The 26,314-nt window shown below is 40.6% G+C and overlaps 1 protein-coding gene and 1 pseudogene across 1 annotated transcript in view; one reads left to right on the forward strand and one right to left on the reverse strand.

The window, feature by feature from the left end:
• Window positions 1-26,314, forward strand: part of Adamts3 (ADAM metallopeptidase with thrombospondin type 1 motif 3) — a 209,979-nt gene that overhangs the window by 96,620 nt on the left and 87,045 nt on the right. Inside the window, exon 4 of the mRNA XM_048425084.3 lies at window positions 9,082-9,238. Coding sequence (XP_048281041.3) covers window positions 9,082-9,238 — 157 coding nt within the window. The remainder of the gene's footprint in view (window positions 1-9,081; window positions 9,239-26,314) is intronic.
• Window positions 5,407-5,632, reverse strand: LOC148121103 (Nuclear RNase P; annotated as a pseudogene).

Genomic DNA, 26,314 nt, shown 5'->3' on the forward strand with positions numbered 1-26,314 from the left:
TAAGCCAGGCTTTGTTCAGTACCCTCGGTTATGATAAACAGTAAATGTGGCAAAGTCTGTGTCCACTTAGAACTTGGTGTTCCAAAGTCTGACAGTCATCTCTGCTGGGGAAAAGGGCTGGGGAGCCAATGGGGGCTAATTTAGGTCTGCTGGGGGTACTGCCAGTGAGTCGAGAGCCCTGTTAACTGGGCCAGGCTGAACAGTGGGAAGAGAACGAAACCCAGAAAACCAATCCTTACAGGGCCTGTGGGCCATTTCCAGAGTTTAGGCTTGAGAAATTTTTCTACATGCTACTTTGAGGTTCTATGGGATTTGTCTAACTATTTTCTCACTTTTTTTCTTTTTCTTTTTTCTCTTTCTTCTTTCTTCTCTTTCTTTTTATCCTTCTTTTTTCTCTCTTTTTCCCTTCCTTCACTCCTTCCTTCCTTCGCTCCTTCCTTCCTTCTTTCCTTCCTTCCCTTCCTTCTTTTTCTTTTGGCCTTAAATGCATTTACAAACTTTCCTTGTTCATTTTTCATCAGATTTAATTTCTGTGTGTGAGAAGATAAATATGAAGTGGAGTATATATGTGGTTTTGGTTTTATTTCTGAAAAACAGTCTTGAATTCCTCCACTAAAGGTTATTAAGTACCACCAGAACCTCAGGGGAATACTGTGGGAACTTTCTCTACCTTTCAGTTAGCCCTACCAAATCCATCCTCATGCTGGGGTTTCAGGTATGTGTCACTCTTCCCAACTTGATTTTCTATTTCTCTGAATGAAGACATGAATTTCTTAGTCGCTCAACTTCAAGATTTGGGAGTAATCATAGGCTATACTTTTATTCTCATTTTTGTTTCCTTTTTTTCATTCAAATAACATATGGATGATATAGTTTGAGCCAAGCACTGTGTGGGCTTGTAAAATACACAGTGAGCAAAACAGACTGAAAGCAACTCCTGGTTAGTGAGAGATGGGAATAGAGAGGGACCAAGACAAGCCACAAACAATGAACGTGATGAACAGTTAGACTGTGTGGAAAGCTCAAAGCCAACAGTGGCGCGGGGATAGAGACACTGGCTGCTGAGTGCAAGAGCAGGTGGGTAGCTAGACCGTGCTGACTTGAGAGGGCACACTCAGGAACTTCAAGCTGGAGCTTGAAGAGCTCATGTAAGAGTCCATGTAAAGAACTAATAGTATGACCGTAAAGAGAGATCGTGCCTACCTGTGGTGTTCTGGGATTGACAGGGAGTCTTTGAGGTTGGAGTGGAGTGCCTAGGGCAGAATAAGAAAATAGGGCCTGTGACAAGACAGAGTCAGGAGAGTAGAAGGGCCAAAATCAAAGAAGGAATTGGAGTAACTGTGGTTATTTATCTGAGAATAGATATGTCACCTCTCATACCCTTTTCTGTGCCTCTAGGTACCAATTCTTCCATCTTTTGAAAATTGACACAATTTTCTAATACTTCTATATATGTGTTGGTTAAGTTTGCATGTCCACTTGATTGAATGACAATTGCCCAGGAGATTAGTAAAGAACACCTTCGGGTAATCTGTGTGGACAGTTTAAATAGCAGTTGGATCATGAGGGTTTTAACTTAATGAATACTTTAATCCGTTGGTAGTTTGGAAGTCTGACTAGACCACTGGCAGATGGCATAACTGTGGCAGGTGGGGTGTCCTGGGAGGAAGAAGGTAACAGAGCATGTCCTTGGAGCTGTATCTTGATTTACCCCATCTCTGTTGCTTCTTCTCTTCTGTGAGCAAAGAGTCTCTTTCACCACATACTCCCACCACCACGATGGTTCACCAAAGCACAGGTGGACGGCAATTATGGACTGAATCCTCTAAAACTATCAGTCAAAACAAATATTCTCCCCTTTAAGTTATTCTTGTGGACATTTGATTGCAACATACAAGTATAACTATGACATCAATGACATAGGCCTTCACTTATATAGTTCATTCCTAGAGTTGTTCATCGCAAAACTGAATACAGAATTTGGGCCAATGCTCCAGGTTTAGCATTGTTCATGATCGCCAGAACCTGGAGACAACCTAGATGCCCCTCAACCGAAGAATGGCTAAAGAAAGTGGGTACATTTACATATCGGAGTATTACTCTGCTATAAGAAAACAATGACATTAAGAAAATGAATGAATCTAGACAAAATCATTCTGAATGAGGAAACTCAGACCCAGAAAGATAAACATGGTATATACTCACCCATAAGTGGATATTAGGTCTAAAGTAAAGGATAAGTAGGCAAGAATCCACAACCCCAGAACAGCTAAGTAATAAGGAGGACTCTCAGATGGATTCATTCATTGCCCTGGGAAATAAAAGAGATATCCCGGGTAAACTAGGAGTGGGGTGGGGTGATGTGGGATAGGGTGGGTGGGAGGGATCAGGTTGGGCAAGTTGGGGATATGTAGCATGAGGGGCTGGTTTGTTGGGGTTTCTGTCCCACCCGACACCCCAACAAGTGGGCAAACCCCAAAGAAAATCAATCACAGGACTCCATAAGATTATAAACTGATTGGCCCATTAGGTCAGACTACTTGTTAACTCTTATAGCTTATATTAACCCATTATTCTGATCTAAGCTAGCCATATGGCTTGGTACCTTTTTCAGCTGTCAGCTCACATGTTGCTTCTTCGGTGATCTGGGCAGGAATGGCAGAGGGAGCTTCCTGCTTCCCAGAATATTCCTGTTCTCATCGCCCCGCCTCTACTTCCTGTCTGGTTGACCCACCTATACTTCCTGCCTGGCCAATCAGCATTTTATTAAAATACATGATTGACAGAATACAGACAATTCTCCCACACCAGGGATAGAACACAAAGGGAGATTAATGAGAGAGCTGTCTCGTTGGGGGTCAGAATTTTGGGGTTAGGGAGAAACCTGGTGCCAGGGAAACTCCCAGAAATCCACAAGGATGATCCCAGCTAAGATTCCTACTAATAATGGAGAGGGTGCCTGAAGGAAGCAATGTGATCAGATTGGTGACCACCCTAATTGTCATCAGGTCTTTTGAGCCTTTACATGGTTAGGCCATTCCTTGTTTGTCCAAATGAACATGGTTATTATTTTTGAAAGCAGTTTTGCCTGCTGTGTTATGTGAAATGGAGATGCTGTAAATAACAGTAGTGGCCAAGTTGAAGGCTCGTTGTGATGTGTGCTAGGGTGATTTCCACAGAAATAGATATTAGATAATTTGGATTAAAAAGTCATTTGTCTCTGATATTACCTGGAGAAACAATCTCACAGCAAACTCCATGATCTTTTAACTCTTAGAATCCTTCTGCCCCCTCTTCAATTTAACCTTAGTTGTGGGAATATTTTGTAGATATATCCATTGGGATTGGACCCACAACTCTTCATTTTGGTTGGTTGTGACTTTGGGTAATTGTTTTAGTTTATTGCAAAGAGAAATATCTTTGATGAATGATAAGGACTATGCATATGTGGTGTGTGTGTGTGTGTGTGTGTGTGTGTGTGTGTGTAACAAGTAATGAAAAAGGGCCATAAATTTGAAAGTCAGCAAGAGGGGCATATGATATGGGTGGGTTTGAAGGGACAAAAGGGAAGGGGGAAATGATGTAATTTTATTATGATCTTGAAAATAAAAGAAACTAAAAAAAAAGTTAGCCCTCAAAGTGATTTTGCTGTGTCCAGTGAGATGATGAAGGGGCAGGGTGCTAATTTATCTCCATGCTCATTAACCATGTTGCTGCACCTTCTGTAACAAACCTCACTGATCCCTGTAGACCTGTGTGTTGTTTTGCTAGACTGAATCAACCAGAGGGTAGACTAATCATGTCTTCAGCAATTAATTTTTCTGTGTTTTTTTAAATAGTACTTAAGATAATATTGTATTTAAATTAATGAATGGTCAGGCTCACATTTTCTGCCCATCAATATTAAAGGCTAGTAATATTATGGGCTAGTATTTGTTCTGTATTATGATGCTATACCAAATCTGCGGGGGGCCATCCTGACCAGCAGGAATGAACGCCACCAAAAACGAGAATTCCTTCTCTGGTCACATCTTTATTTGGAGCATTCCCTTGAGGAAAATTGGGGGAAGGGAAGATAGAGCAGGGACGAGAGAAAGCTTAGAGAGAGAGGGTTGGGCCCCGAGGCAGCTGCTTTTAAAAGGTGAAGAGGCTTGAACGCTGTCCTGATTGGTTAATGCCATTCTGCTGTTCTGAGCATGTGCAGGCAAGGGTGCAGGCAAGGGTGCTCAGCCCCACATGGCTACCTCCAAACTGCAGGACCACCTGTGCCTCCAGGTGGCTCCCTACATCTCTCTCTTCTCTTGTTAATAAGAGCAATAAGGCAAAACTATTCTTCAATCTGGTCCCCACCTCACTTGGGCTAGCAGGTAGCACACCAATCAAAGACATACAACACTTCCACCTAGACGCAGCATGCCAAGAATATCTCTGCTCCCACCCATTCCTAAGGAAGGAAAAGGCAAAATAGAGTCAGTCAGAAAATTGTTAAGAGATAAGAGGTTGCACAGGGTGTTGCTCAAGTCGATGGTGTGAAACAGCTGCTCTTGGCACCGCCCAGAAGGTCATCACTGCTGCCTCCGCACGAATCTTCCACAGCAGTATCCTTCATTTCTCTGGTCGGTCTTGCTGGCACCCAGATGTATGTCAGCATTCCTAGAAAAACATAAACAAAACTCTCCTCCCAAATTAACATTTAAGAGTATTAAAAACTCTCAGTGTAAAAATTCAGCACAATCAGTACTGGAAGTAGGCTGGTTTTAAACTTAGAGACTTGCATGTCTCCGTTTCAAAGAGCAAATCTTTCAAACAGAGCATGTCTGTCTGATGCTGTTTTTTCCAGCAATATTTTGAATTAAAAATTAAATGTAAAGAATGCAAGAGAAATCCTTTCTCTGGGGGAAGCTGTCACTGGTAGTCCCCCTCTATTGTCTAATAACCAAAACAGTTGTCACTGGGAATAGAACTCATGACCTTTGGAAGAGCAGTCAGTGCTCTTAACCTCTGAGCCATCTCTCCAGCTCCTGCATTCAAATGAAAAAACCTCTAGGTAGCATTGTTTTATTCCACCCGTTGCCTCAGGCAAAAGGTCCGCCTATGTTACCTAGGATACGGTAACCAGGTAGACACGCCTTTATTATGATAATTAGGACCAGTTCTTTGAGGGAGAATGGGCGTAGACCATGAATCTGACTACTTCCTGCTGACAAAGGGACGTTGTTTGGGGGATAAATGTTTTTATCTGACTGAACTTTTGGCGACAAATGTTTTTATCTGACTGAATTCTTGGCGGCTGTGGCTGTGAGCGGCGGCGGCAGCAGCAGACAGCGGCGGTTGCCCCGCCTCTGAGGCCCATTGTGGCGCGCTCCGCATGGCCCAAAGGCATGGCTCCGCCCCGGGCCGTGTGCGGGCTCTCCGGTTTATCCTGTATCTGCAAACTGTGCACCCTGCCTCGCCTCAGGCAATGAACTCGCACGCAGGCCGTGAGTCTTTTCCAAGCTCCGGCGAGGGGGGGCATCCGCCCACCCGTGGAGGGCCCGGTTAGGGCCGCGGGGGGCCCCAGTCCCAGACCCCCCCAGGGGCCGGGGAGCGACGAGCACTTAGTACGTGGCCCCGCCGATGAGCTACCTCCGCCCGCCCATGTTGCTATGGAAACGCGGTTTAGAGTTTGGCCCCTCTCCGTCTTTAGGTCTTTAGCGGCGCTGCCACGCAGCTTCCGCCTCTGCCTCCCGAGTGCTGGGATTAAAGGTGTGCACCACCACCGCCGGCTACTTCCTCAAACAAAGTTCAAGTTTTCTGTACGTGAGAGCCAGAGACTGAGCTCTCTTAACAAAATTAGGCAAAAATCACCTCCAAAAGCTCTGTGGCTCTTTAAGAACAGGAAAGGCAGTCTTCGAACACGATCAAACTCGCCTCCCTACGAGACTGTTGCCTCCGCCTCTAACAGCGAGTACGCAGGTGGACGGAGAGGGAGCGGAAGCCGCGGTCTCCCGTACCCCATCGTCCTCATAGTCCCGCCTTAGTTACCTCGCCTTTTTTGCTGCTGTTCACATTCCTCCTGCACTGAACTTAAGGGATTTTTCTTCCCCGTTGCTTTCTGTACCTTCTTTCAGATACCTTAACTTTGATTTTTTTTGTATTTTCTTTTCTTTTTAGGCCTATACTTTGAAATTCTTTTTCCTCCCCTTTTTGGGGATTCAACTGACGTCACTCACCGCTCCACGTGTTCAGAGTTCTGAAATTCACGGCTCTCTGTGTCCTGGTGTCTGATTTCGGCTTTTTCTCCCCGGGCTTTCTGCACGTTGCTGGGCGCTTCCTTCTCAGGGTCCCCCGGTGTAGTTGTCAGGGTCCCTCAGCGTCCCGGGGTTTCGAGCACCAGTTGCGGGGGGCCATCCTGACCAGCAGGAATGAACGCCACCAAAAACGAGAATTCCTTCTCTGGTCACATCTTTATTTGGAGCATTCCCTTGAGGAAAATTGGGGGAAGGGAAGATAGAGCAGGGACGAGAGAAAGCTTAGAGAGAGAGGGTTGGGCCCCGAGGCAGCTGCTTTTAAAAGGTGAAGAGGCTTGAACGCTGTCCTGATTGGTTAATGCCATTCTGCTGTTCTGAGCATGTGCAGGCAAGGGTGCAGGCAAGGGTGCTCAGCCCCACATGGCTACCTCCAAACTGCAGGACCACCTGTGCCTCCAGGTGGCTCCCTACACAAATCCCTAAGGTCCAAGCCTTTATACAGGAAAGGGGTTTATTTTGCTCATGATTCTGGTGGCTAAAATCTAGTCCAAACAACAGGAGCCTAGTGCTTGGCAAGGTCCTCTATATGCCACCACATTACAGAGAGGCAGAAGGGGAAACAGCCAAATGCAAAATGCATCAAAGCACATGGTGCCTCACTTGGTAACACACCGCTCTGTTCACAGCTAACCTGATTCGTCAAGGTAACCTCATTGATCTCTTCTGAAGATGATGCAGTCAACCTAGTGGCTTCTGGTAGAATTTACCTCTTAAATGCAGCCATCTGTCAGCACTGCTCCATATGATCAAACTTCTGACACAAGATTATGTGGCGAACACATTCAGACCATACTAAACCTCCGAGCTTGCCTCTTGCCCTGCTCCCGAGACTGTCCCAACCTCACTTCAATGCACTTTGCTTTCTAAGGGAGATGTTCAGTTTGAAGTCTGGTGTTATCTGCCTTTTTATCCAGGGAAAGTATCATTGTGGCACCTGCTATTTGAATGTTTGCCTTCAATAATTAGAAAAATGTTTTAAAGAATCACGTGAGCTCATTCTCATCATTGACTTCCTTGTTATGTTCAAGTGGCTCAAGAGTCACTGCTCAGTGATCCCAGTCCTCACCTGCTTCCTGCTGGCTTCAGTCATGGTTTCCTCTGGGAGAACCATGAGGATCTGTGAAAAGACTCAAGGGCAGTGATTTCTGTCATCCAGACGAACCACGGAAGTGCCAGTGAAGGTAGAATGTTTCTCTCCCAGGTGAACTTCAGTGAACACTGAGATACTTGATGGTTGAAGGTGCTGAGAAGAAATGGCACTTGTGTACTCAGTGCCAAACAGGACATTGGCACTGCCCATTCTCAGACTCCTATAGGGATCAACACGAAAGAGGGCACCAGAAGGAATATATGCGCCAGAAAACCAGGAGATGGGTTGGAAAATTAAGGCTGTCTTGCCTTTATAGCAGCTATGGTTACTTGCAGTGGGCAAGATAGCCTATCGACCTTCAATCATCAACTGGGAACGACTCACTCATCTGTTTCCCTTCTGAATTATTGGTCACTGATGGGTTCTGGAGGAAGTACAATCATTGTTTCCGGTTCTGTATTCACTGAGGCACCCACAAGTCTAATGGATAGTTAGATGATCCTGGTTAAACTCACTGGGCCCTGAAAAGAGAGGAAGGAAGGAAGGAAGGAAGGAAGGAAGGAAGGAAGGAAGGAAGGAAGGAAGGAAGGAAGGAAAGGAAGGAAGGAAAAGAAGGAAGGAAGGAAAGGAAGGAGGAAGGAAGGAAGGAAGGAGGAAAGGAGGAAGGAAGAAGGAAGGAAGGAAGGAAGGAAGGAAGGAAGGAAGGAAGGAAGGAAGGAAAGAAGGAAGGAAGAAAAAACGACACAAGAATGTGGGACTTATGGGGGTGTAATACAGGTAGAAGGGAGACTAGAGAAGGTGATGTCTTGTTGTTGTTTTGAGACAGGCTCTCTCTATGTATCCCTGGATGTCCTAGAACTCACTATGTAGACCAGACTGCTAACTGCAGATGATGTTAATGACAAAAAATTGGACATTTTAGCCATGGATGTGCATTCATTCTCCAGATTCACAAATATTAGAAGTATGGGAGTTTTACCAAAGCCAGTTAAAGATAAAGTTGCCCTCTATGATGGAACCCACATCTCTCATACTGTAATATCTCAGGAAGATGAAAATGAGTTGCCCAAGTAATATAGTGTACTCCATAATAGATTAATAATAGTTGTTATGAGAAATCAGGAATATTTTTGAGTTCCTGTGTCTAATAAGATTCTTTTGCTAAGAAGACACCATGTAGAATATACCCTTTTTGTACTCTGATGTAACAAATGTGTCATGTAATTTAATCTTATGCTGCATAAGCTTAGTATTTTCTTCCTCATATGGATTTTTTATTCCTACCATATGGTTTTTAAAAAAGTTTTAGAGTATGTATGTGCATGCCTGAGTGTGTGTGTATATGTGTATATGTATGCATGTATATGTATGCAGGCACACACATGCTCCTGAAGATGAGAAAAGGGCTTTTGACCCCCTGAAACTGGAATTACAAGGAGTTGTGAACCACCATGGAGGAGCTGAGTCCAAAGCTGGCACCCTGCTTAATTGCTGAGCCATCTCTCCAGCCCTCATATGAATTTCTTATGTTATATATGGATTACTGATATACAAGAATGATATAACTGCTTTAAATTTATAATCAAATGAAGGGAGAAAAAAATGTTTTCATGATTTGCATTCTTGCCATTTAAAAGGATGTACTTGTGAGTTGAAAATGATCTTTCTTTTTAAAATGAGCACATTTTATGCTTTCTTTAGGCTGGAATGATAAAAAGTGATAATGAAGAGTATTTCATTGAACCTTTGGAAAGGGGCAAGCAGATGGAGGAAGAAAAAGGAAGAATTCACGTGGTCTACAAGAGATCAGCAGTGGAGCAGGCTTCTAGAAATGTGTCTGAAGACTTCTACTACAGGGGTAGGCTTCTTAACAAGGCTTAATAATTAAAAACAGATTTAAGGGATCATTTAAAAAACCTTACATCAGTCAAGAGAACTTGATTGACATATGCTCTTGTGAAATGTCGAAGCTGAATAGGAATTTCTATTACAATCAAGTTCATCTTTTTATTTCACATGTTGGGTGTATTTTATGCCAGTGAGTTCTTCCATGCAGATATACTTATCATGATTTCTTTTAAAAGTTGTCCACTAAAATTATGGTCTTTTAGTCCATCTCAAAGTTTACAAGTATTTATTCTTTACAGAAATATTTAAATTTGCACTATTTGTGTCATTGCTGAGGTTCATAAGTAAAATGTATTAATACAGTGAAGTTATGTTTTAAGACCAAACTGATAGCTGCTTGACTTTGAAGTCTATTTGGCACAACATAAATGAATAAACAAATAGATAATCTTTTCTTGTTTGGTAGAAAAATAAGTTAAATTCTTCTGTAGGATTTATTTTTTAAATAGCTTGGAAATGTAAACCTTATGGCCCCTGAAGCTTTTCTGATTTTGTTGGTGTAATGAAACCTGAACATAGGTTATAACAACCGAAGACTTTAGCCCATATCTATAAATGAGAGCAGACCCTCCAAGCTGGATCTGATTACTTCCTTCCAAGCTGGACCTTATCACTCCCTTCCAAGCTGAACCCCATCACTCTCTTCCTAGACGAACCCCATCACTCCCTTCCAATCTGAACCCCATAACTCCCTTTCAAGCTGGACCCCATCACTCCCTTCCAATCTGAACCCTGTCCACTCCCTTCCAAGCTGAACCCCATCACTCCCTTCCAATCTGAACCCTGTCCACTTCGTTCCAAGATGAACCCCATCACTCCCTTCCAAGATGAGCCCCATCAGTCCATTCCAAACTGAACCCCCCGTTCCTGCCTTCCAAGCTGGATCTCACCACTCCCTTCTGGTTCTGCATGACATCAATTTCTGTAAATGTTAGTCTCAGTGCCTTTCATTGGTGTAATATTTACAGGAGGCAAATCTTACTAATTTTTTAGTAAGAAAATGTGTGGATCTGTTGTGTTTAGTAGAACAGAAATGGACTGAGGGAGTGTGTGGCTCCTGTATACAACACTTACCTAAGCATTCACAAGGCCCTGGGTTTGTTTCCCAGAAAACACACACACAAGTGCACACACACACACACACACACACACACACAGGGGGTGGGCAAAAATCTGGCAGTTATTGGAAGTATTAGTCCTGGCAGCAAACGCAGATTATGTTAAAGTCGGTTTATAACAATGCACACATTGGAGGCTGACTTCCTTGATCATGACCAGAATCTTGCCCTGTAGTGAAAGTAGACCATGAGCTAAGGTGACCTACTCAGGATAGGGCTGTAGGGGCCACAGGAGGAGGTAAAACAGTTTGTTTCTTCTCTCTCAGTTAACTCAGTACCTGTACCAGGGTGTCCCAAGATAAAGCTTAACATGAAATAAATGTGTTTTATTTTCATATTTATGGTGTTCTGATTTAGCTACTGGTGATATCAGCAGATCTATTCTTAAGTATATCTAACTATTTGTGTCAGAAATTTAACTTTCTTCCCTAGGACAAGAAGAGTTCAGATTCACAAATTTAAACACAAGACTATAGCTTTTTAATTCTCTTCTTGTCAAATGACTAGAGTGGTCAATATTTCTTATAGGTGAAATGTAGTCCGAGTATAAATTAGGAATGTATTTTTATGACGTATTTCATCATTTAAAATGAGCTACTGAGTTATAAAGGTGTACTGATTCATAAATGAACACTAAGGAGCCATACGAAGCAGGACTTTTCTGGATCAGTTGAGATCCTGTCTTAAGTGAAGCATCATTCTTCAACGAGCTGCAATAAGAGAAGTAACACGCATACACTAGGGGGTAGCTGGGAAGAAACAGATTTGAGGACCATGCCTTTGTAATTCTTCTGATGCAGAGTTATCAGGGGAACATATTGGTCCACAGGTGCTTGCTTATCATCCGGCAAAGCTTGTCAATGGGGCTGTAGAGCCAGGACATCAGATTGTCTACTTGTCCTGGCGATTGCCTGACCCCTTTATGAGGCCTTTTGTAGTTCAGCTGCTTAGGTGTGTCATCTGTCTGGCTTAGAGTTTGTTCTAACTATTCTAAATAAAAACAGATTAGAGCTTGAACGGGAGTGATGTATATAGCAGAGATCCAGTGCTGGAGCCAGACGCAAACAGAGAAGTCTCTATGCAGAATTAGAACCTATAAAGTGTGAACAAAAAGAATCTTGAGGAGGACGGCACATGGAGATGATTTGAATATTACCTTAGAGATCCGCTGGAAACAGTGAGGCCATTTTAAAATTGCCTTTGTGGGCGACTATCACTGGAGAAGCCAGGAGCTGTGCGTTCCTCTGTGCTGCCCTTTTCCTAAGCACCTCACTCTCTTTCTATTATTGTCCATGCCTAAATCTGTACTGAAAACAGTGTCTATTAAAGCTCTAACTTTGTTCCAAATATGGAATATTGTTCTCATGATTACTTGATGGGACAATGCAGGAAGGACGAGCAGAGGTAAGCAAGCTAGGCAAGGGGATGGGGTACTTATAAGGCTTACACTGTCTCTATTTGCCTTCTCCTCTCATCCCTAGCTCTACCACTGAGCATCTGAAGGACACATTGTTCCGAACTAGAAACCATTAAAAGATATTGTCTATCTACAACTTTAGATGAGGCAGGCTTTGTGTCCTCAAAACCACAAACAAGATGAAATCTAGAAATGAAAGGAAATGGAAATGTTTCTATTTCTCTCAAGTCTCCAAAGTTTTCTGTCTGAGAAGATGCAGGCATGTATTTTCATTTCCTGTTTCCAAGAACATTTGTCTGAGTCACCAGAAAAAGTCATCGCTTTTAACCTATTGGTTTATGGTATAACTCACCAGCAAGACCCTCAGTTAACTTAGCCAGCCTTTCGTCTTGACTCTAAATTAGGGAAGTTGTACTGTTTTTGAAATGTGAAAAAAATGGAAGACTTTTTCAGAAGTATCTTGAATTTGGTACACAAATCACAGTCATGGATCTTAGCTCTTTTTTTTGAGCTTTATTTTTATTTATTCTATGTGTCTTTTACATCACGTGTCTTGGTCCCTGTCTAATCACATCTGTCCTCCATCCCTGCATCATCACCCTAAATAAAGCCAGATTTAATAGAAAAAAGGAGAAAAAATTAAAAATCTCACCATGGAATGTGAAGTGTGACTCATACAGTAAACCGTTTTGTCCAAATATCTTTACTTGCAAGTGTTCATTGGAAAGAATCATTGGTCTGGTTCAAGGCCTCTGGTTTCTTCTACACTGGCTAACTAACTCCTCTTGGTTAGCCTGTTGTTGTCCTGTGTTGGGCAGGTCCTGCAGCTTAGGGTCTGTGATTAGGTTCCTTCTTGTGCTAGCAGATCATAGATGGGGTAGATGTTGGGGCAGGCAAGTCATAACCCTGGTTCTGGGCCTGGGTAGCTGCAGGGTTAGTCTGCCTGCCAGTTCTCCCCTTACCTTACCACCAGGGTGAGCTCTCCAGCATTGCTCTGGCTAATCTAGCATTGCCCTGGCTAGGAGCTTAGCTTTTTAATTACAGATGACAAATGAGATCTCCAAGTCTGTGGAACTGGCACATGAAGATCTAAATTCAGATTTCCACTACTGAAATAAAAACCTAGCATGGTGGTATGTGTCTATAACCCTTTGCTGGTAAAATGGAGACAGGTGGATCTTGAACACTCACCAGCTAGCCTGCCCAGCCAAAATGGTCAGCTCCAGGTTCAATGAAAAACCCTGTGTCAAAAATGAAGGGGAAGAGTAACAGAGGAAGATATCCAAAGCTGAGCCCTGGCCCCACATGCACAGGCAAGCATCGCTTCCCCCCACAATCCCCCAACACAAGTAGAGTTTGAGACCTTCAGGATTATAACTTTATCATTGTGAGTTATGATCAATGAAGAGTTGGCGGTTTGGGTAAAGTACACCCCCTGTCCCTGTCAGGGGGTGTACTGTCCTTCTAGTTAGCAATAAACAAGACCTTGGCACACTTGTGATAGAGACGCTTCTCTGTCATTATGACCCTATACATCATCATGATGGGAAAGTCTGGTTTGCTTCTCTCTGACCATTGCTACAGGACTGGAAAACCACCCTTTTTTTTTGACATCTGTAGTCAGTACAAAAGGATTTTCTATCTGCCCTCTATTTATGACATTGATAATTATATGTGAATTCAAAATTAACCCCCGCTATTCAGTCATTTGTGTAAACTCAGATTTAAAACACACACACACACACACACGCACACACACACACACACACACACACACACACCCTGACCATCCCTAGAGACTGCTCACACTGTCATCGTCAGAGATTTACTTCAGGCAGTCTGTGGGGGCTGGGGTGTGTTTGCAAGGCATCATTCAGCTTTTCATATTTTGTATTGAGTCTCGAGGCCCCTAGGCTTCTCTCCTCACATTACAAGCTATTCATTCACTACTAGCTCTATGTTAAAGTAATTTTTGTAATTACTTCCTACCAGTGGGAAGCAAGGACTTGTAAGCCTTTATCTCCTAGCTTCCTTTCAGAGTTTTTCATTTTTCTACAGGAACCGAAGTGCTTGCGTCGCTGGTGTGGTTGTCATGGTGCCCTGAAGGAGTGTCTTTGTCGCAGGTGGGAGACATGGAGTAGTCAGAAATGATTTAGGAGTTGCTCCTGGTTACTGGGGAGTGAAACTACAGAACAAGCAAAAGTAATGGAACAACTTGGCCTTGGTGATGCTAGGGGCTGGGTAGATGACGAGTCTTCTTTGAATTTAGGCATGTGAATAGGTGCCCTAACCTTGTGCTTTGGGAGAGTCTCGTGACCTGTGCATGGATCAAAGAGAATCCTTGATGGGCTTTGTAAAAGGAAAATATGAAATGATAGAAATTCATTTTAGCAGATAATTTTATTAGTAAATAATGCATGGAAGATATTACTGTAATATGAGGACATGCTATTGAGCAAACATTCCTTTCAGTAGTGTTAGATTATAAATTTTCACAGGTAGTTTATAATCTAAACTGAGATCATTTGTTGAGCTACTTCTATTGAATTCACATGGAAATGCTAATTACGTATGTGGGATTTCTTTAGTATATTTCAGTCTGTTTATAATAATTACAGAGAGAATGAATTTGGTATGGAGATTATCTTATTCCATGAAGCAATTATAAAGCAGAGTGAAGCAATAGTGAAAGCAATAGTGAAGGGATTTTAACACGCAAAACATGAACAATAATAATTGATTTTAAATATTTAACTGCTCAGTTGTGAGTGTTAACAATATACAGCATCTACAGACTTACATAGGGACTTACTCTGATGTCTGCTGTTCTGGAATGAAATCTATGCAGTTCTTGCTATGTTTTCCAATTTGTTCCCACTTTCAGAACTCCTGTGTGCTCTTCTCCATGTGCCATGCTTTTTTGTCTTTGTGCTGAATGATCCCCTTATGAGATAAATGGTTCTTAAAAATCATATTTATTTATTTTTGAAAATCAATGTTTTTCTGATGTCTCATACTGTTTGGTATCTGTACTTATATAATGCCATCAAACAGGCTTCTAGTGACAAGAACTTGGAATATTAGACTTAACATTACATTACTCTCTTAAACCCTTAAACCGTTAATTCCCAATTTTGGATGACATGTAGGCAAAGCAAGCATGGGGTTTGGATGGTGTTTTCTGTTGTCGTCCTCACTGTGTGATTTTGGCTGCAACTTCTTATCTAATGGGCAACCTTGATGGAAGTCACTGTCAGTATTATTGATTGGCTTCTAAGAAGTAGAGTTCAGTTAAGCAGATTGGGAAAAAATATGTTGCTCTGGGCTCTTGTTAATAATGTCCCTTTGTATTTTGTAACTACCCAGCATTTGAGAAAAGCAAAAGTTTGGTTCAGGTAGTGTTGTTGTAATCTTTGTTTCCTGGACCGTGTTCCATCCCTTACCAGCGTCTTTTCTTAAATTAGTGGAGAAACATTCTATAAGACTGTTGTCAGTTCAGACTTTGACCAATAGGTATGCCTAGTATAAATGAAGATTATATTTATACTTTTTCAATTTGAGTCATGGATATTGTACAAAATGTAACAGTGACCATTTTGATTCTTATTTTTTATTAAAATTTCCATCTTTAATGAGTTTTAAGAATCTTTCCTAGTTAATATTCAGCTCACCATGGTGTACACAAGAGTATCACTCAATTCAATTTCTTCTGTTGTAATCTTGTGACAGTTATGATAAAACAGCACAGGTAACCAAAATTAGCTTCATGTTTTGCATCTGGAGAATTCAGTAAACAGGAAGTGAAGAGGTTAAGCTGTAAACAGAGACTGTACTTTAGTTTCCTGGCCACCAAGACTCAGATAATCACACAAAAACTATATAAATTACAACACTGTTTTGCTAATAGCTTAGGCGTCATACTAGCTATCCCTTACATCTTAAGTAATCCGTTTCTGTTAATCTGTGTATCACCACGAGACTGTAGCCTACCAGTAGGGTTCTGGCGTCTTCTTTGGCAGCTACATGACTTCTCTCTGACTCTGCCTTCTTTCTCTGTACATTCAGTTTAGTTTTCCCACCTTGCTATATTCTGCCCTGCCATAGTCCAAAGTAGCTTCTTTATTAACTAATGGTAATAAAACCTATTCACAGAATACAATAAGCAATATCAATAATAAAGTGGACATACATTTTAATTGATCGAGTGATTACAGTGGACGCAGTGCAACCAAGTACTTCAGATTTCTGCTGCTTTGACTTCTGCCATGATGCTTCTAAACTGTGAGCTGAAACAAACCATTTCTTCCCTCAGTTGCTTTTGCCAGGAGATTGTTTTATCACCATGTCAGGAGAAGAAACTAAGACTGTCCCACATTCCAATGTTTGCTTTTGCCATCTTTCTTTCTTGGTGCCCATCTAAAAAATCATTGCAAGACCGTGAGCTGTTTCCTTATACTTTCTTCTACCAGTTTACAGGTTCATGTCTGATGTTCAAGTCTTTGGTACTTTCTGTCAGCCATCTAGGTCCTCTGTGACTCATAGAAACTTTAGAATTGCTTTTTTATTTTTTTTTAAATGCTGTTTGACTTTTGCTAGGGAGTGTATGGGATCAGTCGATTGTCTTTTGTGTGTGAATATTCTCATAATATTTACTCTCTGAGTGATTAAACAGAGGGTTCACAGATCATACCTGATATCCTTAGTCATTAAGAAGACCTTAGATATTCAGCTTCCCAAGGTCTTTAGGTGGGTGTTAATAATTTAATCATGCATAACTTTTATTTTCTTTTGCAATTAACATATGGAAACCCCATTTTATTCCAAGTTCCATAGGATATTACCACTTGAGGATTTCATACCATGTGTTTTGATTATATTTATCCTCCCCAACTTTTCTCAGATCCACTGGAACTCATTTGTGGCTGTGCTTGCCACTGATATTTGTCGTCTATAGTGTGATCATTTCTGAGTGTCTGCATTAATGAACATTCACTGCACAAAGGAAGTCCTCTGATGAAGTCTGAGAACTTGACTGGCAAAGTGAGAAGGCTGTTTGATACTAGGTCTATTTAACAGAATAATAGTAAGATCCACAGAATTTTACAAGTAAGAGTTATTTAGTTTATTTACTTATGACTCTACAAGTGTGATTTTATCAATGATAAACAAATGGCTGAGTGATTTTTATGCAAATCATAGGGTATAGAGTAATATTGTCACTATGATGTCATACACTCCAGAAGATTTTCTTTCTGTCTAGACATAGACTAACAAGTATTTAAAGTGAGCGAAGTTCCCATTAGTGTATTAATTTTTCTCCTGTAGCTCACATTTCAAATGCCCTATGAACATCAATCACTGGGGTCTGTATACTTTGGGATACAGTGCTCAGTGTTTGGGAACTACCCTCATATTTCTAGTCATAAGTTCCTAAGATATGACCTAGATATAGGGGTTATTTAAGAAGTTACTTAACATAAGACAATGTTGTATAAAAGCAGGAACACACACATTTTGTAATTAGTCTCTTTTCATACTGCCCTCTGGGCATTACTAGACATTTTTATGAAAGCTGTTTCATAGAGGCAGTTTGACTGTGTTAAATGTCTTGAAATATGATTATTTTCCAAAAGTAAGAGAGGCAGTATCAGCTAATTCCTATCAGTTTTTTTAGATGGATTGAGTAGTCATAATTTATGTCTTCAAAGTACACAAAGATACAATACTGAGATATTTTAAAGCACTAAGAAATTATGAGGCATGATAATTATTATTTGTTAATGAACTACTAAACCATATGATTTATCATCTAGCACTATACTATGCTAAAAACTGGTTAAAAACATAACCAATTAAAATTAAGCCATTGTGCAATTAACACTTCAGTGAGACATCTAGAAAATAGACAATGCAACTTTCAAGATAACAGTATATTTTAATCAAAATACAAGCTACAGTGTTTGAGGGACTAGATATGAATGTTTAAGGATGACGAAATTTGAACTAAGTTGTAATATTGGGGATGGTGTTGGCACATGCCTTTAATCCTAACACTTGGGAGGCAGAGGCAGCTGGATCTCTGTGAGTTCAAGGCCAGCCTGGTCTACAGAGTGAGTTCCAGGATAGCCATGATTGTTTTACAGAGAAACCCTGTCTCAAAAGACAACAACAACAACAAAAAGCCTATTTCTGAGGACAGAAGACCAAAGTGTAGGTAGCAATGACAATAATATGATTATAAAAATATGGCTCTTTGTAGCTAGAGACCTTTCCTTGTCCTGCCAGGTCTACTGGACTGGTTTTTGTCCTGCCCATTGGTTCTAGCATCTACTTATAAAATAATCATTCAGAGGCTTAATATTAATTATAATTGCTTGGCCAATGAATCAGGCTCCTTACTGACTAACTCTACATATAAATTAACCCATTTCTAATAATTTGTGTATCATCACTTGCCCCATGACTTATTGGTAATTTTCTGGCATCTTACTCCTTGGGTGGCTGCTGGCATCTCCCTGACTCTACCTCCTTTCTCCCTGTCTCTCTATTTGGATGTTCCACCTAGCTATATTTTGCCCTGCCATAGGCTAAAGTAGCTTCTTTATTAACCAGTGATAATAAAATATATTTACAACATACAAAGGGGAATCTCACATCATCTCCCCTTTTCTGTATAATTAAAAAGGAAGATTTTCACTCTAACATAGCAAAATCACATATGTTATGAAGCAAGAATTACAGTTACAGTATTTAGTCTATTTGTATTTGACAAAATTAAAGAAAACATTCTATCATTTATTCTATCTTTGTGAATCTAAAGCTTCATATCTAGTTTATCTTTTATTATAACTAAAGAAAACTGTGATTATAACTATCTAGTCTTCAACTCAATCAAATACCCCAGAAGTATATAATATTACCTCAGTAAACAGGAAGTGCATTGTAAGCAACTTCCAAACTCTAGAAATAGCAGAGCTATCTGGCTGCCTGGGCAGTCAACCAGAGTTCTTCTGTAACATTGAGGCACTCATCTTCAGCCTACAGACATAGAGTATCTATCTGGCAGATTTTTCAGTGTAGCATGAAATTTGAAGGACCCTCCCTCCTATTTTGGCAAAATTCATCAGTTGTTTTTTTTTCTGTGTCCTGAAGAATGTCTGGAAGAGTCTTTCATGAAGCAGGAACCCTGAAGAAGTGTCTCACCTTATTTTGGAAAGTCCATCAATCATTTTCCTGAGTGTCCTGCATATCCAGTTTATAAAGCATATTGTCAAGCAGTCCAGGCATGAGCAGTTTCTTGCCCAAGTGACTAGCCTTGCCACAATTAAACCCCATAAGAATCTTCTTTGATGTCCATCATCCCATCATCCTCTTTAAGTAACTGGTGTCGCTAAGAGCAGATACGTCTCATTGTCAAGAAAAGTCTTAAGTTCTTAAAATCTTTAAGTGCCATATTCTGTAGGCCTTTGAAGTGTTTGAAGATTGCCTATCTATTTGAAATATATCTCTTTATTCTAGAAAACCTAACTAGTATGACTATAAGTTTGACTATTATAGATGATTATTAATTTGTATTTCTTATCTATACATTACATTTTTAAATGAACTATATGAATATAATACCTTAAACATGAGTAGGAAATAAAATTGATCTTAAATTTATATCAATAAACCAAAATCTATACAAGTAAAATATTTTGAGATCAACAATTTTTAATTAAAGTAGGAAATAAAATTGATCTTAAGTTTATATCAATAAACCAAAATCTATACAAGTAAAATATTTTGAGATTAACAATTTTTAATTAAAGTAGATTTAATAATCTACTTTTCTATCCTTTCTATGTCATATGTCCCTTTTCTCTTTAGAAAAAAATTGGCTATGACCATTAACTATGTATAACCAACCCCCTTTAAATGAAAAAAAATTATAAATAATATTTTGGGGGAATTGAATGTAGTTTTATATACTACTTCCTGCTGATTGGGGGTACTGGTAATCTTATGGGGATACTTCCTGCTGATTGACGGTACTGGTAATCTTATGGGGATCCTGAGAAAATTTGTAATTATAGTTAAATCTTGGCTGTAGTAGTCTGTGAGGCTTCATAGTCTCAGCCAGTTACCTTGAAGCTGTTCTAGATGTTGGATCACCTGGGCCTCTCAGGGAGACCTCTCAAAGAGTCTCACTTGGTCAAACTATGTTAGCCTGGAAGGAATCCATAGCTTCTCATCTCCTGTGGAAACAAAGGCAAAACCTCTTTTCCTAAGCAATATATCCTTAGACCCAAATTTTGATGTCATAATACCTTTATGTTATGTAGTGGCATTTCACTTGTATTTTATTAAATAAAGCTTGCCTGAAGATCAGAGAGTAAAACAGTCCCACTGATCAGTTTTACAGACCAGGCAGTGGTGACATACATCTTTAATCCCAGTAGCCGCATTAGTTTGCCATAGAAACCTGGCAAACACCTTTAATCCCAGCCCTAGAGAGGATTATAAAATGGGAGGAAACAGCTCTCAGACTCAGTCTCATTCTGAGATTCCTGGAGGTAGGGTTGCTATTTTGTAACCTGGCCAGTGGTTGTTTTACTCTTTGAACTTCAGGCAAGTTGTATTTATTAAAATATAAATAAAATATCACTACAATGTTGGTTTAGCTAAGCAGACCCCACAATCAAATGTCTTTCTGTAGTTAGCTCATTGAAAGTCAAAAAATTCAAAGAAAACACACTAGTATACATAATTTTTCTTTTAAGATTTCCTTATTTTTATTCTATGTGAATGGGTATTACTGCCAGTGTGTATGTCTATGTACTATGTGTGTGGTGCCTGAGGAAGCTAGAAGAGGGTGTCGGATATTCTGAAAGTAGAGTGATAGAAAATTTATAGGTGCCCTGTGGGTGCTGGGACTGGAACCTAGGTCCTCTGCAAGAACAGCAAATGTCCGTAACTGCTGAGCTGCCTCTTCAGGCTCTGACCTTTTATTTTACCTAATTGTATAATATTCTTTGGAAAAATATTTCCATGAAGTTTATTATTTAGAAACGTTTAAAAGAAGCCACGTTTTCATATGCAATATTGTATATAATTGAAGAAGAATATACTACAAATGAGGTTATGAGAGAAAATTAGTGTTTTTTAATTTTTTTAATTATAGTGTTTTGAGACAGTCAAATTTCTTAAAAGAAATCATTGCTCTATATAAACACTTTCCAACAGTGCTTGAACAGACGTTTGATTTTGCACTGAGTTGTGTTTTTTTAAGCAAGCTTTCCTAGTGTCAGAAGGCCTCTGTTGTATGTGCATAGTTTCCTAATACGTACATAATTGAGTCCATCAACAAATGGTATAAAAACCATTGGAGACTAACTGTCCTCAAATTATTGGTGTTCATGAATAATTCAATTCATTTCTAAAAAGCCATGTTTATAACATATATTCAGGATTATGGGGTGGTAAGTTGCTGCTATTCATATATTGACATATTTCTTACCAAACTGATGAAAATAACAAGAATATTAATTGAATAGCATACCTGTTCCTCATTAAAAACAAAACAAAAACCCGTATGATCCTTTGTTCCCACTTTAAGTTTATGAATAAACCGTTCCAGTCTGGCACATTGCTACTGACTCTCTCTGAACTCAGAGGCTATGTTTAGTGAGAGCGGAACATTGTTCTGCGAGGATTTCCTCTGAGTAATTTAGAAGATAAAGAAAAACACACTGCCCCTTGCAATGAATAGGAGCCTGAGGTGTTTGGAAGTTTCGGAAGTTTGCACCGAAGCTATGGTAATGCCTTGAGCAGAGAGATCTTCATTATCTCAGCTCACAGAGCTCTTTGGAGGCGATGACATCATTGTAGCTTCTCTCACCTCAGAATCCAGGCAGGAGACACTTAGCGTCTTTGTCAGATGTGTGTAGAAAAGAAGGCACAAAGAAAGAGCTTCCCGCAGAGTCGGGGGAGGCTTCGCGACTCCTCCTTGGTTCTTTGTGAAAGCCCATGACTGGACTTGTAGAAGATTAACCCCCTTCACGTTTCTGCAAAAACATTAAATAGATGCAAAGCTGCTCTGCCACTTTCCTCCTCTCTGTGAGCTCAGTGTTCTGGTGGGCAGTGAATTATTTTCAGTTCCCTCGGAGAGGCCATGGCAGTCAATGAGAGCTGTGAATGAGGGCCCTCTGAAGGGCTTGGTTGTGGGTTTTCACTATTCTTTATAGCATTATTCCTCTGAAAGAGTCCCCTCTAAGAGTGGGGTCAGCCTCGAGACCTTTATAGTGCGTGAAGTAATCCATCCTTTAATCTCTTCCTTCCTGTGGGAAAATCAGCACAGATTAAAAAAAAAAAAAAGATGGGGTGAGCTCATATTTACACTTACACCCATACAGTCTGTTTGACCATTTATTTTCCATTATTTTTGCTGTTCTTTACATTATTGTGGTATACTTTCTAATTTTTTTTTTAATAAAGAGGAAACTCTTTTAAAAAAAACGAAAAATTTTGTGCTGATACTTTTGTCTAGTTTCTGAAGACTTTTCTCTGCCCTCTGGACGAGTATTTCATCAATCCAGCAAGTGTTACTTATCGAAGAATTAGTACTTACCAGTTTATTATTGCAGTGTGGTATCTCCTATGCCGTTTCCATTCTCTTTATCCTTATTTAGATATTCTGTATGTGCAATGATTATGTGTTTTTATATAGAGATCAAGATGCTATGTTGGAGGGCAGCGAGATTTATTTAATGGCAAAATCAATACCGAGAAGACAAATGATAGCTTGCTTTGGAGTTGCTCTCGTAATTAGGAGATAAGATGGCGAGACAGAGCGTGTTTATCTGTTTGTTGACATTATTTTTCAAACAGGGTCTCCCATTGCAGCTGAGGCAGGTCTTGAACTCTCTTCCATCCTCTTGCTTCTGGTCTGCTGTATTACAGGTGTACGCTACCTTACCTGCCTGAGAAGACTTTTATTTACTTTTTAATGTATGATTTTCAAAATCCACATTTGCATTCTCATACCACATTTATTTAAAAAGCCTTAGAAGGGTATTAGTCTAAGAAAAGTAGTTAACATCATCTCACTTCAGGTTCTTGTGTGTTGTCAGTTTGGGACTGGCATCTATAAAGACCCCCTCTCAAAGCAGGTTCCAGGAGCAGTTTAAAAACTTGAGGTCACAGCCAGGCAGTGGCAGTTCACACCTTTAATCCTAGTACTCAGGAGGCAGAGGCAGGTGGATCTCGGAAGCCATCCTGGTCTACAAAGCAAATTCCAGGACAGCCAGGGCTATTACACTGAGAAACTGTCTCAAAAAACAAAACCAAAACCAAAACCAGAAACAGTCAAACCTTTGAGTTCACAAAGGGGAAAAAGGAAGAAACAGCAACTAATATTTTACTGTAAAATATATGATTGGCAGAAAGGTATAATTTACATACAATTTTCAGAAGGGATAGAGTACAAAATCCTTTATAGTTTCTAGTTATTGGAACTGAAAGTTAGCTGCCTCTGATTGTCTTTGAAGCAGTATAGGGTGTAAGATAGAAAGACAGACAGACAAGACAGACAGACAGAGAAAGAGACAGAGAGAGAATTGAAGGAAGAAGTATGGTAGTCTTAGGAAAAGAGGCGAATGAAAGAATCCGATTCCTTTATCACCTTGACCTCCTTTCTGTTTTTTTTACCCGCTTAGAACTAAACTAGGGGAAAATAAATAGTATGCTTGCAGCCTTCCCCACACCTTACCACCTGATTTAGGGGCAGGTAAACGGAAAACTATCAACACATCATGAAACCATGAAGTTTTAGACAAAATAATGCTACCTACAGTGCAATGCAGTCTCCTTACGTTGGATTAAGGATGTATTTTTGTTTTAATATGTAAAGCATAGGAAGCAGTCTGTGTCCCTTCCTTAAATCACCTGGGCCACCCCAGGGAGAAAGGGGCAAGGAGACTTGCTGTCATTTGTCAGGGTGCTGGGAAAAGGAGCATGGGCTGCAGAAGCCTGCAGACTCAGCTGAAGCTGCCCGTCTTGTGAAGGACTTAGGAAATATGAGCCTAGCAGTACAGAGGACTGGGTGCTGGTCTCCAGGAGTTCAGGACTAGCAGTTCGGGTTCATTTACACTCAGCCCATAGCTGTGAGAACCCAGGGCACCTTTCTCTTTCATGCTTGTAGCCACTATGCAGATGGATATGTTAGGTCTGGGGTTTTTGGTTTCTTTTAGAGATGTGGCCCCTGTATGTCGCTGAGGGTGACCTTGAAGCTCTGATATTACAGATTCTAGGTCCCAAGTGCTGTGATGTGATGAGAGGCCTGTCCTACCACTGCTGTTAAATATTATGCTGGCAAGCTAACCCAGGGCTTCATGCGCCCTACCAGCTGAGCTACACTCCCTGCCCAGCTTGCAAACTTTTTGAAGCCTCTTTGTACTCATTAAATTCTAGATAGTGTATTTTCAAAGTGGAGGCACGAAGGTACCTTTTTTTTTTTTGTATGTGTGTAAAAATAAGGTGTGAAGGGTTGGCCATCATGTTTTAAAGGGATCTTTCAAGTTATGAAAACTAGAACTGAAATCATCTTGTTTTGCAACAGCACTTTATCTGAAACTGTTACTTGCTTTCTCTGTTTCAGTAAGGGCATCATGAGCTTCAGTTTCCCCTCAGCTGTGCACAGTTTGTTGCTTTGCTGGTTTTCTGTTGTATGAGACCACTTGTTCATTTCCCGGCCACCCAGACTATAAATAATCATACAGAAACTATATTATTTGAAATACTGCTTGCCCAATTACTCTAGTGTATTTTTAGCAAGCTCTTACATATTAAATTAACCCATTTCTATTATTTTATATTTTACCATGAGGCTCATCGCCTACTAGCAAGGTTCCAGCTGGTGGCTTGCATCTTTCTCCTCTGGTGACTCCATGACTTCTCTCTGACTCTGCCTACTTTTTCCCAGCATTCAGTTTAGTTTTCCCCACCTAGCTCTACTCTGCCCTATTATTCATTAACCAATAAAAGCAACACATAGACAGAAGGACCTCCCACATCAGTCTTCTTTGTAGGTGCCAACACTATTTCCGATGGTGCAGCATGAGTCCCCCCTTCAAATTGCATCTGTGGAATGCAGGTCCCCGTTTTAAACATCCATCATCCTCCGACCTCCATGCCCAGCCTCTTCTTGTCCTAATCCCAGGTGTGATCTGGAGCCACCCCAGCAGGCAATCTTCCATCTCATTACACTGGCATTTCATTCTCTGGAAGTTCAGCTTTCCTTTAGTGTATACTTCATGGACTGAAATGCTTTTTCCTCCTTTTAGCCCTCCCTTCTCTGTTGCAGGGCTTCACTCTGGACATTCCGCAGTAGGAAAGACAGTGCAAACACCTGAATAGAAGCCACTTGACATCTTCGAGGCGAACGGTGTCATGGGAAAGGTTTGCATTCAGTGATGGTCCCATGACTGAATGCAGTACCTAGATGTCTGAAGAACAGATAAAGAGAAGCCACCATGGAAAGAATCTCCTGGCTTAGACTGTAGTCTCTGGTGGCACAATTTTCTAAGTCTGGTGGCTCCTGGGGAGCTCATAGCGACACTTCATTGCCTAGGACATAAAAGGAACTTTAAACTTTTAGCCAGAATTTTTTTATCAACCCCCTGCCCCCCCATGTGTGTGTGAGGGAGGCAGTGAGGGGGAGGGGAGGAATAAAGAGAGGGAGGAACTGACCATGATGGTGGCCATTTTCATACCTATTGTATGAGCACATGTGCCATAGCCTGTGTGTGAAAGTCAGAGTCTGTCCACCTTGGATATTGTTCCTTATGTCCCGCCTTGCTTGAGGCAGGGTCTCTTGCTCAGATGCCAGGCGAGCCAACTGTGAGCTGGAACTTCTCCCGTCTCCAAATTCCACCTCACCATAGATACACTGGGATGACAGATGTCCACTAAAGTGCTGGTCTTTACACTTCTGAGGATTTAAACTTAACACCTTCACACATACACCGATTTTTTTTTTTACTATGAACTAAAGTTATGGAAAAGAAGCCACATGGCGCACTGAACTTTCTGCAAAAGTTGAGTAGCCGATTATAATTTCAGCAATTGTGGAAAAGATTGAAATGTTCCAAGCCCAAAGCCTAATTACAAGGTATCTTGGGCTGTCTTCCTCCCTTCCCCTTGAGTAGTCACTAGGTCTTCACCTCCATGTGTGGCCTAACATCTTCGTAGTTATTAGGTAAGTCTTTTTGAAAGGATACTTTCCACCATCACAGAAGTAGGAATATTGTTGGATAGCATCTGAGGCTATAGCAGAGATTTCCTCACTTGTGATGCCTGAAACAATTCATTTAGAAAGCAAATTTGTTGATTTATATAAACATTATGTATATATGCATACACACACACACACACATAAAAGCATTGTAAAAATGCAATAATATCAGAACATAGAATTTGCAGTGACTTAAATCGGTGTTCCTAAGCCATGAAC

Source organism: Myodes glareolus, chromosome 8 (genome assembly GCF_982192425.1).
Source record: "Myodes glareolus chromosome 8, mMyoGla1.1, whole genome shotgun sequence".
Classification (NCBI taxonomy): Eukaryota; Metazoa; Chordata; class Mammalia; order Rodentia; family Cricetidae; genus Myodes; species Myodes glareolus.